Here is a 12284-nt window from a genome sequence, read left to right as displayed (position 1 = left end):
ACAGAAACTCAAAAGTACACTAGTTACCTACTGAAACATTTGTATTCATCTGGAATGAAATGAGAACCAACTGTCAGAGAGCTGCCTGGGTGTAAATGTACACCAAGATGACACTTACAAAGTACCTAATAGATAGGCCTAAATTCCTTGGTAATCTTTCAGAGAAAAAAAACACAGAAATAGCCTTCCCTCTCAGAAATCACCTGTTGTTACAACTGCTCAAAATTTGCTTCCACTTGATAAGGATACTTAGTCCACTGTACCATCTCCCAGTAACCAACTAATAAGGAAAAAATGAAGAACTAAATGCTGTCTTTCTGGGACACCAATGCACTGTGTGATGCAAAAGCACAGATCTAATATGGAGAAATGTAGAATTCTGACACCAAGGACAAGGAAACCTCTGAGCTTTATGTGATATAGAATGTCAGAGAGACAGCCCCAAGCCTTGATAAAATAACTCACTAGAATATGAAGCTATATAATCTTACCAGAACTTGAAGAGAAGATGATCTTACATGCCTGTTGATTTCATCTACCCACTGGTGACAAATAGAACTTGGAGAAATTATCAGAGTTGCTCCTGTGGAAACTGGTTTCATTGCCACAAGGCAATGAGGACAGTAGAAGGGCTTGATCTTCAGGTTTTCCTCTTTGTAGTTTACACATTCCGCATGCTGCCATAAGTAACACTTCAAGCACTGCACACGAGCTTTATAGTCAGCCAATCCAAGCTCACCACAGATACATTCAAAACGATATTCAGAGGTATTAAATGGAAATACAGAACTGTTATGTTGCACACTATTGCCAGCAAGTTCTTGGGAATGTGAGGACTGATCCTTTGGGATTTCCTGCTGGACGTCAGCTGTAGTTTTAGAAACATCACCATTGGGATGACTGCTCACATCACTGGAGACAAGGAGGTTACCATGCAAATCAGCAGACTTTGGAACCACAGCTTCCTGCTGAACATCATTCTCTTTAACAGAGTTCTCATCATCTGCTTCAGATTTCCAGTTACATTTGCTAGTTGTACAATAATCATGTTCTTCCATGGTGATATCCACCCGCAAAGGAGTTTTAAGGGCATTTTCAGAAATGACATCACTATTTCTTGACTCCTTGGTTTGAGTTTTAGCATCAATCAACTGCTTCTTCTGAATGCTTTCTGAAGTCCTTGCTATCTACAACATAAAATTAACCAAGAATGTCAGACTTTCTCCTTATCTTTGTTTGGTTTGGAACGTATAAACACCAGATGTAGTTAATATTTTAGCCCCAAATTTGATCTACTTATGATTTTTGCTTCTTTGTTCAGGAATGTCAAAGCAAATGCTGCAGTCTTCTTCATTTTTATCAATAAGCCAGTATCACTGAACTAATGCACGCAGACAATGTGACTGAGGTTAGCATGCAATTGATAGAAAAAAGATCTGCCTTTGCAACATTCTTTGAAGCAACTACAGCAGCATGTTTTACCTGCTCTTTGGTTCTTTCTCGCCTCTTCTGTTCCTTGTAATTCTTTCCCAGCTTGAAAGACCCAGCCAGACCATGTCCTTTGACTTGCACCACTACTTGTTCTGCGATCAGTTTTTCTAGAGTTCTTTTGAGAAGCCTTCTATTTCTCTGTATGTCATATCTATATATAGCACTGATGTACTTAAAGATTGCAATAATGGATGCTCCTTTCTTCACATTCATTTCCTTTACAGCTGCTAATATCATCACTCGTAAGCCTATATGCAGAAGCAAAATAACTTACTGCTCAGATAAAATGGAAGTTACTTTGGAAAACGCATATTAATAGAACTCTAAACACTGCTTTGCACTTTTAGATGAGCACAAAGACAGGCAGCAGTCCTGACAACTTGAGGAAAGCTACTTAAGGTAGCCCAACAAATTGGTATTTTTCAATGATTCTAAGATAACATTTAATAGCAACAGAAATAAGTCACTCAATTTCCTTACTGAAGCTCATAAAAAGAGTGTATTTCAGTTAAATGCATAAACTCTTTTACAATGACTTTTAGTTACATTGAGCTCTGTAGCACAGAGTTCTGAGTTGGTAATTTTACTTTTACAAGTGTGGATCACTTGTTTGTAGCATGCAATCCTACATCACAGTGCTCAGCAAATGAATAATTTCAGTTTGCAGAACTGAAGATTAGTCTTGAACTCATATAGTCAGCGGCCAATATAAGACTTGTGCCAAAAGCAAAATGTATTAAAAAAGTCATGAGGAATACTTACTGGGATATTGTATTTTCTCCTTCAATTTAAGCTCCATTTCCTTTGGCTTTTTCTTTTTATTTCCTTCTAAAGGTTGAGGTGGAACAAAATAGTTCACAAGCTTACCCTAATACAGACAATATTAAATAGTTATTAGCTGATGTCTCCCCACAGTCATTCTGAACTCCATTAATCTTTTCACATCTGAAAATAAGCACAACCTGCTACAGATGTGTGCTCAGAGAGCTAATTTTTAGTGTACAGAGTGATAACCCATTTGGTTCAGTTTCTTGGCAAACAGTGCTCAGCACCCTACACTGAGAATAGAAAGAGAAGCCCTGCAAGCTGCTTGCTCCTCCACAACTTCAGAATTAAGCTGCAGGAATTCATAGCTGTAAGTGATCAAGGTTACTGATGGGAGGAAAAAAACGTGTATTTAATATATAACTGGAAACACAAAAGGAAGTAAGCAATACTGATTGAAAAGCCCTAGTAGCTGTAGAACAAGTTTCCCTTTTTAGGGATTACCCCAAAATTTATTATTAGTGATTCAGCAATAGCAATTTAATTCAAGGAGATGCATACTCAAGAACTGGGATATAAAAAAAGAATCCCAAAGCTGGAACAAATACAGTGCCAATATTTCTATGATTAATTGCTTTATAGCTGTATTTATTGACACTTCACCTGCCCTGTCCAAGTGGTTCCTTTGCAGAGTTCTTAAATAGTAACCACAAGAAAACTCCAGATGCTGTTTGAGCCCTACAATTAGTTGAAATATTTGGAGTTAGTTGAAATAGTGGCTCACACAAGCCAGGAGTCTCACAGAAAGTCTGCTGGAATAGGAATAAAGCTGATTTTCCCCTCTCCCCCTGGGAAATCAGACAAAGATATTCTATATTTACAGGCAAGATAAACACAGATGACAAGGGGCCTTCCAGATGAGAAGAACAGTGCCTTTTAACAACAGGCAATGTCATATAATTCTGTTCAAGATCCTAAAACACTAGCTAAGATGCTTGTCCCAACTACTCATACCATGAAACCGTTTGATAACTCCAGCTCTCCAAAAACTATGGTCTCTAGCTGTTGTTGCTAGTTGATGTCCAGGTGCTTTAATGCTAATACTCCCTTCTTCACACTCCTCAGTGCTGACCCTCTGATACATTTAAGTCTAGATTTGTTCTGAGAATTAGGTCTTTTTAACTGATAAAATTACAAACAGGAGGGAAATCATTACAAACAGTACAGTGAAAATGGCTGCTATCAACTCAAAAGGATTGGATTCAAAACTCTTACACACAGAAGCAGCAAGAGTTTACTTTAGGATAAAGGTTCTCTTCGTTCAGAGATATTTTTTTGTTTTCGTGAATGTGCTAAGTTTTCACAGGATGCATGATAAGGAAAGTAAGAAAATGAAAAACTGTTGCTAAATAAACCCATTTATTGTATGAAATAGAGGGGAACAGAAATCTTTATTCATTGAGTTTAAATTCTCCCTGTTTTAGCATAGACCATATGTCTAATGGTACTCATCAATACAATGAGGTGAAGGGGAGAATGATTTCCAACATACTAGGTTAATTTACATATTTGTACACTCCTGGAGCATGTGTAAACTACAAACAGCCTACTAACAGTGCAGTTGCCTGCTAACACCCTTGAACAATGGCAAACTGTCGATGACTTCTCATGCAAACCATTCTACTATTTATGCCACCAAGTATCACATCCTAAAAAACAAAAACTTTCACTATAATTTAATCTATCTTTAAGTCTGTACTTCTACAGAACAGAAATCAGTAAGCTCAAGAGAAGTGCATTTCCATTGGTTCTGAAAAGTATTTTCTTCGTACTAAATCATATCCTGGTTTTCTTACCTCAGGTAATGTCAGATCATCTTGTTTAATGTCTGGTCTGGTATGAGTCAGAATAAGAGCCAACACTTCTACTGTTTTTCCAAGACCCATCTCATCTGCCAGAATGCCTCCAGGCCACTGGGGTCCAGCAATTGGATATTCTCGGATAATACTAAAATTCAAGCACATTCCCAAATGAGGCAGTAACTAAAGAATGGTGTGACACAGAAGTATGTGTTCAGGGACTCACGCACAGCCTGGCGTCAGCAAGGCAAAGTTTGGAAGGTGAGGCATTAACTTTTATTAGCTAAGCTAAGATTGGTTGGGTTGAGGGGGGAAGGTTGTTTAGGGTTTGGGGTTGTTCCCCCCCCCCAGTTTAAAATATCACTGTTCCAATTCTTCAGTTGCTAACTGAAAAACAACAGTCACAATTTATCTTATATCCTCCATGTAAAATCTGCCAATAAGGTTTTCACAAATAATTACCTTGAGGTGTTCTAAAAAAGAGTTAACTATAAAAACATACCAGCCAGTAAACGGATTATAGTAGATTTTTTCTCCATCCAGAGTGATGACCTCCCGCCACAAGAAGTGCAGTGCATTTTCTAAGGAGAAAGAGCTCATATTACTGTTACGAGGTTTCTCTATAGCACACTGCTTAGTATTGCTCAGCCTTATTGTGATATTTCAAGACAAAAAGCTGATGTCTAACTTCAAAGAGCTTAATGACCAACAAGATACATCAACTGCTGTTAAGCAAAGTTTAGTTTATCATTTAGTGTACAACCCAATCAACAGCTTTTATAAAATTAGTAATGGAATCCTTAACAAAGCTTCTAATTAAACAGCAAGAAAACATTACTGCCGACAATACAATGCCACTTGCCTTAACCATGAAAGTTTTCCAGACCCATATACTTGCCACTGCTTGGAGTACTGCTGAGGTTCTCTCGCTGAAGCATCCAGTTCACAGCCTCACTTTGGTACGGCCTCAGAATAGGAATTAATGCAGGATGCTGCACATCCTCTCTCAGTAATTGCATATCCTGCTGATGGGTGTGCCTTACAAAGTCATAAAGCTCTTCAATATTTTGTCGCTCTAGTTCCACATCAGATTCTTCCTCATCTTCCTCCAGCTCATCTGCGTATAGCAAATAATTCAAGACAAGCATCAACAGTCAACTTTGGTCAACATTTCAGAAATTTTGCTGCAACATAGTTAGTTAACACATGAAGTGTGCAAAGCAAAACATAATTTAAACATTTGTCATGAATGCACCTGGACCAGCTAGCAGCATAAGGAAGAAATGAGCAGCACTACTTTCCTGACAGTTAAGATTAACATGCTATGGTGATCACAGAGGTATACACAATCAGCAAAGCTCCTTCTCTAGAATTTAGGGGTACAATGGCCAGACCTTATTTATTTGATAAACACCTTCCACTGAAAGTTTCCAACTGATACAGAATTACAAATAACTCACGTTTCAGATTTAAATGTTAACATGGGTCAACAGACTCATAGAAAGGGGGAAAATGTAGTGGGTTGTCAAAGACTTGTACATTTTTCATCAAATAAAATGTTTCTTGATACATGTATATATAAAATATATGTAAAATATATATAAAATAACATGCTAAAACCAAAACAAAACAGGAAATTCTCTTCGGTGAGCTTTCATGCTAATTTTAATTTATCCATCTGGATAAGAAAATTGCAACAGTGGGACAACACAAAATTCTCACCAGTTGCATCATTGCAAAACTTCAGACAAGACATACTTTTGAAATTAAAATCTCACCTCAAGAGAAGCATGTACCCTCTAGGACAGATGGCCTACCTTTCTTTTCTACCTTCTAGGAAAGAAGGCCTTGTACTTTTTTTTTTTTTTAATATAATTTCGATATATGGGCATACACAGAACTTAGGCACTGTAGAACATAAATTAATGAAAAATTTGAGTGTCAACACTTTAAGAAACTGACCTAAGATAAGGGAACAAAAGATTTAGAGGACATATTTTAACAGTGTTTCAGGTCTCAAATAAAAAACATCAGTACCAATAAAACAGCTGTACAGTTCTACAGTTCAAAGAAAGATACTGACCCTTGCTGGCCCTGGAGGTAAAGCCACCTTGCAGAATTTTTCTCAGAAAAAATTCAGAAGTAAAGGCCAGCATTTTCAGCAAAATGTGATCTCAAAGTATATTTCAAAGTATAATATACTGATTAAAAGAGAAAACAGCTAGTGGCAGGCACAATTAAATCAAATTATAATTATGATATCTAATGCTAACAAAGAAGAGATGCACCTGATACAAACACCAGAGAGCTTAATCTTAAAGACCCTTTAAAAAACAGGGCTGCTATGAGTACTCCTCATGGAAAGCAAGAGTTTCTTTCATTCAAATGAATGGCAGAGAATGATTTCCAAAACAGCAGGAACCGATACGTATATGTATGGCACCCATCAGTGCCCTCCCTAATCCTTTAAAGTCAACAGAACAATTCCAGTGCTTCACAAGGGCAAAGAATTCTGAAAGACATGAAGTTTCCATAAACTCATGAAGACTTGTAATGTAAAGAAAGGAACCAGAGTGCACATGTGGGCATGTGCACAATGTTCCAGCCAAACAAAAAGCACCAAGTACAGCATGCAGCTTTATAGGCTACAGAAACCAGTCCAAGGTTCCACAATCCTCACTCCATGGAAAGGACAGAGTAATTGCAGAGTATAACTTTGATTAGTGAAGTCAATCTATAATGATACCTATCATCATACTTGCTAAAATAACAGTTTTAAAATCCCAAATTTCAGAGCATAATAAATTGACATCTATATAAGCTAAGTTTATCCAGACTTTTACAGGGAAGCAAAGACTACAAAATACTTCAATGGAAAGTCTTTTTCCATACAATTAAATGGGCTTTGTCCATACCTTTCTTGTTCTGCTCATTCTACCACAGATTTTATTTTCCAATTAAATGGTTCTATGTACCATAGGGATTTTCTTAAAGGGTTGCTAAGGAAGTTTAGCGCTCTCTCTGTTATGTACTATACAATGAATATTTAATTATTCTTTCAAATAGTTAAAAATGTAATTCAATTACTTAGCTTTCATCTTAGTATTTTTTACCTTTGAGAAACAGATGGTATTGTACTATCTAAAAATTCAGTTTCTCTGATACGTTTCATAATCAAGTACTCTAATTCCTTCAATGCACTGAACTAAAGTTCTGCTATTGCATCTGCAATAGGTCTTTCTGTTTTATCTGTAAGGCAGTTTCCAGATTGCTGTATAAGAATACCTACATCACGGGAAACATATTTTCCCTCTTTATTCTAGATATATGGAAAACTTGTTGCTTCACATTTGGTAATGATCATGCCATACAAAGACAAAAACAACCCCAAACCCAAACAACCTCTTATTTGTACAAAGAATTTATCCTTCTTAAGAAAACTGATGGAAAATTGTATATTGTATATCCTATTGCCATGTACTATATGTCATATTATAATTCCATGACACTATAGGAAAACAAGCTCCGAAACATTTACCATTCACCACAACAAATAGCAACTAAAACAATATTTGAGCCTTTTTTTTTATTTTTTTTATTCTAAAGACAGTGGTTTTTTTCATATTGAGAAAACAGCTACCTGGATCTATAGGTGATCTACGCTTGAAGCAACAAGAAACAACAAACATGTAATACTATGCAGCAGATACAGGATAGAAGCCACTATAAAACCAGCTACTTGCTAAAACAAACAAAATCTCTGTAAAGAAATTTTTTAAAAAAGCGGTTAACTCTACAATAAATGCAGAAACTTGATGAGTTTTGTACATAGTGAGTGAGACAACTGGGGAAGGCACCCACTGGACCTACCATTTTTGAGCAGAGAAAGACCTGTGGGGGACGTGATGGTTGGAGGCTGCCGTGGGCATAACAATCACAAAATGAAAAGTTTTTTATTCTCAGAGAATTAAAGAGGCGGAGTCATCAGGAACTCCTGCCCTGGACTTCCAGAGAGTACACTTTGGCCTGCTCAGGAGCCTGGTAAACAAGTTCCATGGGAGGCAGTCCTGAAGGGCAAATGAGTCCAGGATGGCAGAACCTTCTCTTGGTATATCTCAAGTCTTTTCTGACAGTTGCATGCTTGTTTCTTTGCAGCGGGGAAGGATGTACAGATTTTACTCTGTTATCTTTTCCTTTTAGCTTCTCTTTAGCAAGCTGCCTATTCTTTTTTATATATAATTCTGCCTTTTGAAATTAAGTACAACTGTACAGGGGGTGTTACCCTTCTGTTGCTTCTGCAAAACCACCAAAACTCAGTATATAACAGTCAATGTTTCTGAGTCAGTCTTCAACTAACATTCTGAATACATCCTACACTTGGGAACAAGACTAAGGCTTTGGGTTTCCAGTTTCCTAAGCCATCACAACATAAAGTGGTCACTGATCACACTAAAAATCCGTATCACTACTGCGTATAAAGTAGCAGACATACCTTCAATTCCAAAATGATGATAAGGCCCATATTTGTAATTTGTAAATTTGGTGTGTTCTTAAAACTACCACAAAAATGCATTTTGTAGTAGTTTACATGATAACTGCTTTATAATATAAACTGAACAAAAATTCTGCTGCCTCAGTTGTGTGTTAGGCACCAAACAAGGAACAAAAGCTTTCCAACTTTAATTCCTGGGATTTTTTAAAGAATTCCTGTGTAACTTTGACAAACTACTGTCGATCAAACAACCCACATAAATCAGTGAAAACTGCACTTACTCAGAAAAAGTAATCAAATTAATTAGCATATGATCAATGGTCAGATAATAATATGGAGAGAATTACCTAATAATATTATGTTGAAAAAAAATTTGTTCTAGATGGCAGGAATAACTTAATATTTTCCCTTACATTTAAACTACTACAAAAAAAAAAAGACACAAAAATTATTCGTCGAGATTCAGCTGAATCACATTACCTGGAATTAAAAAGCTGTAGAACTTCTCCATGAGTTTCTGAATCAGCTGATTAGCTTTTTTGGGTCTTCCACCTCCATCACTGAGGAATTCTGGTTTACTTAGCCCAGCTTCCAGAAGGTAAATTCCAACCTGTGAAATGGTTATACAATTAATCATTTCATTAACTGCCAGAATGACAAGATTATTACAAACATAAGAGTATGACAATAACAATGATGCTTTGAAAATTAGCAGATGTAGACAGATATAATAAATCTACTAAAATCACCTTACAGATGATACTGTGCATTGTAGCTAAAAGCTTCTGTGATTCTCTTGGGTACTGCATTATGACCAGCACAACAGTAAAAGGAAGTATTTTGGAAAAACAATGAAAACATTTCCAAAAGCATGTAGAAATTGTGTATTTTCAGCACATTATAAAAATACATGGTAGCTGCCAGAATCCATTGCTCATAGGCTCTTATTTTAGATGTCAAGAAAAGAAAACCCAAACTTTAAAAATGCAAAACAAATATATGAATTTATACCTTTAAAGCTTGAGCCTCTCCAGGTCTTTGATAAAGTCCAATTATCTTTTTCTTTTGCAACCATCTCAAACCTTCCAATATTTCACCGCCTAAAGTTGGTTCCACTAAAATACATTGTTCGTAAGCACCCAGGTATTCTTTTGTTTCATTACTGTACTCTTCTCCACTTCTTTCATGAACACAGACCTGCAGCTGATCATCAGAGTCTCTTCTCATCAAAGTAAAGGTCCTTTCACTGAATTCATCAGTTAGAATTTGCTCAGAAGAAAAATGAAGAGCAAATTCTCCCAGCAAAGCTTTCCAGGACCCATCCACACGGTACGGCAAAACTATAATATTTAGCTGTACTGACACAGGAGTCAAGATGGAGTAAGAGTCGTCTTCACCGCTAACTGTTAAAAACTTAACGGATTTTGTGCCACTGCCTTCTTTTTGAACAAGGTCTTCATCAGTGCTATCATCATTTATAACAACAAAGGATGCAGAAGAAGTGCTTGGACGTGGAACATGGTCCTCATTAGTCATTTCATCATCTAATGTTATCATCTCATTTCTCCGGTCTTCATGCATATTCCAGCAAAGCTTTTTCTTCTTCTCCTCATCTATTTTTGACGGAGGTGCACATTTTCGACGACTACTCATTTTGTCGCTTTCTCAACAGAATTCCCAGCCTCTGCGAGATTAAATAAATTAGTCAGCAGTATGTGTTACAAAATCAAATACCCAAATGGAAATTTCAGTGTAGTAGCCACTAAACTTGCAAGAGGTTTGGACAGAGATATATGCACTAAGAAATCTAACTGTTCTAAAGAGACTTAGTTTCACAAAATCTCCCCTGTCCCTGTGTCATCACACAAAGCTGGACATAAAACATATGCCTTGTACTATGTCTCACCATTTTACCAAACAGCTACAAAGACCAGTAAGAATGCTAAATTTCATAGCTGCTGCTCGGAATCTTGGGTGACAGATATAAAACAAGCATTGGAATCCCCCAAAGGCTGGGATGGGAGAAGATGGCAAAAGAAACTCCACAAACAAAAGTGCAGGAGTTTCAGGAGATATGGGGATGGGCATGGAGAAAATACATATACAAAGTTCTTCCTTTCAAAGCCTACACTGAGATGAAACTTTAAGCCAACTTTACACAGGGCTAGTCTGAAGCTGACACTGCATAAAGCATGGTTTAGAGCCAAAACTATCAAGTTCCATCCTTAGAAGGACAGAAATGATTCCTACTAGTACAGGAAACTTTATTTTCTCAGGAAACTGTGTATCCTGGGACTTAGATATAAAAACTGCTTGTAGAGGAGTCCTTACCTATTCTAGGGGGCATGTCGAGATCAGTTAGCAAACTACTACTGATTTTGACTAACTGCAAAGCTAAGGCAAGATATATGTACAACTCCTTCACTGAACCTCGGCAGTGAACAGATTTTGTTCATAAAATACTAGAAAATAAAGTACACGTGCTAAACATTACACAGGAAGAAGCAAATTATGGAATACTAGACCCATCTGAAAAACTAAATAGTCAAAACTACAGGCTCATACTCAAAATACTCAAACAAACAGTAACTTTTTTTTTAAATATTTTTATAAGGAGCCTGAACACAGCAATGCATGACATCATATTACAGCACTGTCTTTGCCAGCAAAGACAGGAAAATATTTAGATATCCACGTCCATTCAGCATCTACACACAACTTTTAAAGAAATGTAGGAAAGCAAGAGGCAAATATTCTAAGCTACTAAATCCAGCATCCCACAGCCTAGTATTAAAAGTGTTTATGCTGGAACAGGGCAGAATTCATGAAACTCTGAATAATTTTTAAAGGGCTTTACAAAAAAACAACCAACAAAAAAAAAAACCTAATTTTTATAGTTTGTGAAAGTCAAAAGAAATACTCAGGATATACAAATCTTGCTGTGCTTGACTTTCAAACACAACAGAATTAAGGAAAAGAAACATCTGAGGTTTTCAAAATACTATTCATCCACGCAGAGTACTGCTGATAGTAAACGAAGCAAACCCCAACACTGAGCATGCATGTTATAACATAGCCCTCAAACCAAAGACAGGATGATTCCTCCATCACCAGGCCTGCATGTGCACACCAATTTCAGCACCGGGCGGTGGGGTGTAAACTCGAAAGAACTGCTGCTCTGTTTGGGTAGATCGGTTTTAAACTCTTACGGCCAGGAAACAACCATGTCTACGACGCGAAAGCACAAACCTGCAAGGAGAAGCACTTGAAGTCACCAGTGGCGACCCAGAGGTAACGCAGCACCGAAGCCAGCACTGCCAGGTGCCTGGGGGACGGCCAAGGCAGGGGGCCCCGGCGACACTTCCGGTGCCACCGTTCACCACTCGCCCCGCTCCATGGCCGGGAGGTGGGCAGGTATCCCCTAATGAGTAAAGTTACTCACAACTCGGGCAGGCTGGCCCGCGGTACCCACAGGCGCTCGCACAGGCCCGGGTCGCACAGCCCCGCCGCGGCCGTACCGCCACCCCGCCGCCAGCCGCGCTACCACCAGCAGGCCACTATCTGCGCAGGGCGAGCTGGCCGGCCTCCCCCATCCCGAGCCTAGGGTGGTCCCCGCTGCGGCCCCTGGCGCCGCACCAGTGAGGGGAGCTGAGCCGACCGCCACCAACGTACCGAAA

General features: G+C 38.1%; 1 protein-coding gene across 1 annotated transcript in view; it reads right to left on the bottom strand.

The window, feature by feature from the left end:
• SHPRH (SNF2 histone linker PHD RING helicase) overlaps window positions 1-11939 on the bottom strand; it is a 49047-nt gene extending 37108 nt beyond the window's left edge. The window contains exons 1-9 of the mRNA XM_057406859.1: window positions 11857-11939; window positions 9619-10291; window positions 9088-9217; window positions 5014-5232; window positions 4618-4696; window positions 4113-4263; window positions 2254-2359; window positions 1483-1739; window positions 492-1187 (exon numbers count right to left, since the gene is read on the bottom strand). Coding sequence (XP_057262842.1) covers window positions 492-1187; window positions 1483-1739; window positions 2254-2359; window positions 4113-4263; window positions 4618-4696; window positions 5014-5232; window positions 9088-9217; window positions 9619-10260 — 2280 coding nt within the window. The 5' untranslated portion in view covers window positions 10261-10291; window positions 11857-11939. The remainder of the gene's footprint in view (window positions 1-491; window positions 1188-1482; window positions 1740-2253; window positions 2360-4112; window positions 4264-4617; window positions 4697-5013; window positions 5233-9087; window positions 9218-9618; window positions 10292-11856) is intronic.
• Between the last annotated feature and the right edge of the window lie 345 nt (window positions 11940-12284).

The sequence above is a fragment of the Pezoporus wallicus genome, unplaced genomic scaffold (genome assembly GCF_028554395.1).
Source record: "Pezoporus wallicus isolate ANWC-B61680 ecotype Strahan unplaced genomic scaffold, APGP_CSIRO_Pwel_v1 scaffold_6362, whole genome shotgun sequence".
In the NCBI taxonomy this organism is placed as follows: Eukaryota; Metazoa; Chordata; class Aves; order Psittaciformes; family Psittacidae; genus Pezoporus; species Pezoporus wallicus.
The sequence above is the reverse complement of the archived record's forward strand: the minus strand, read 5'-3'. Positions and strand labels throughout refer to the sequence as shown.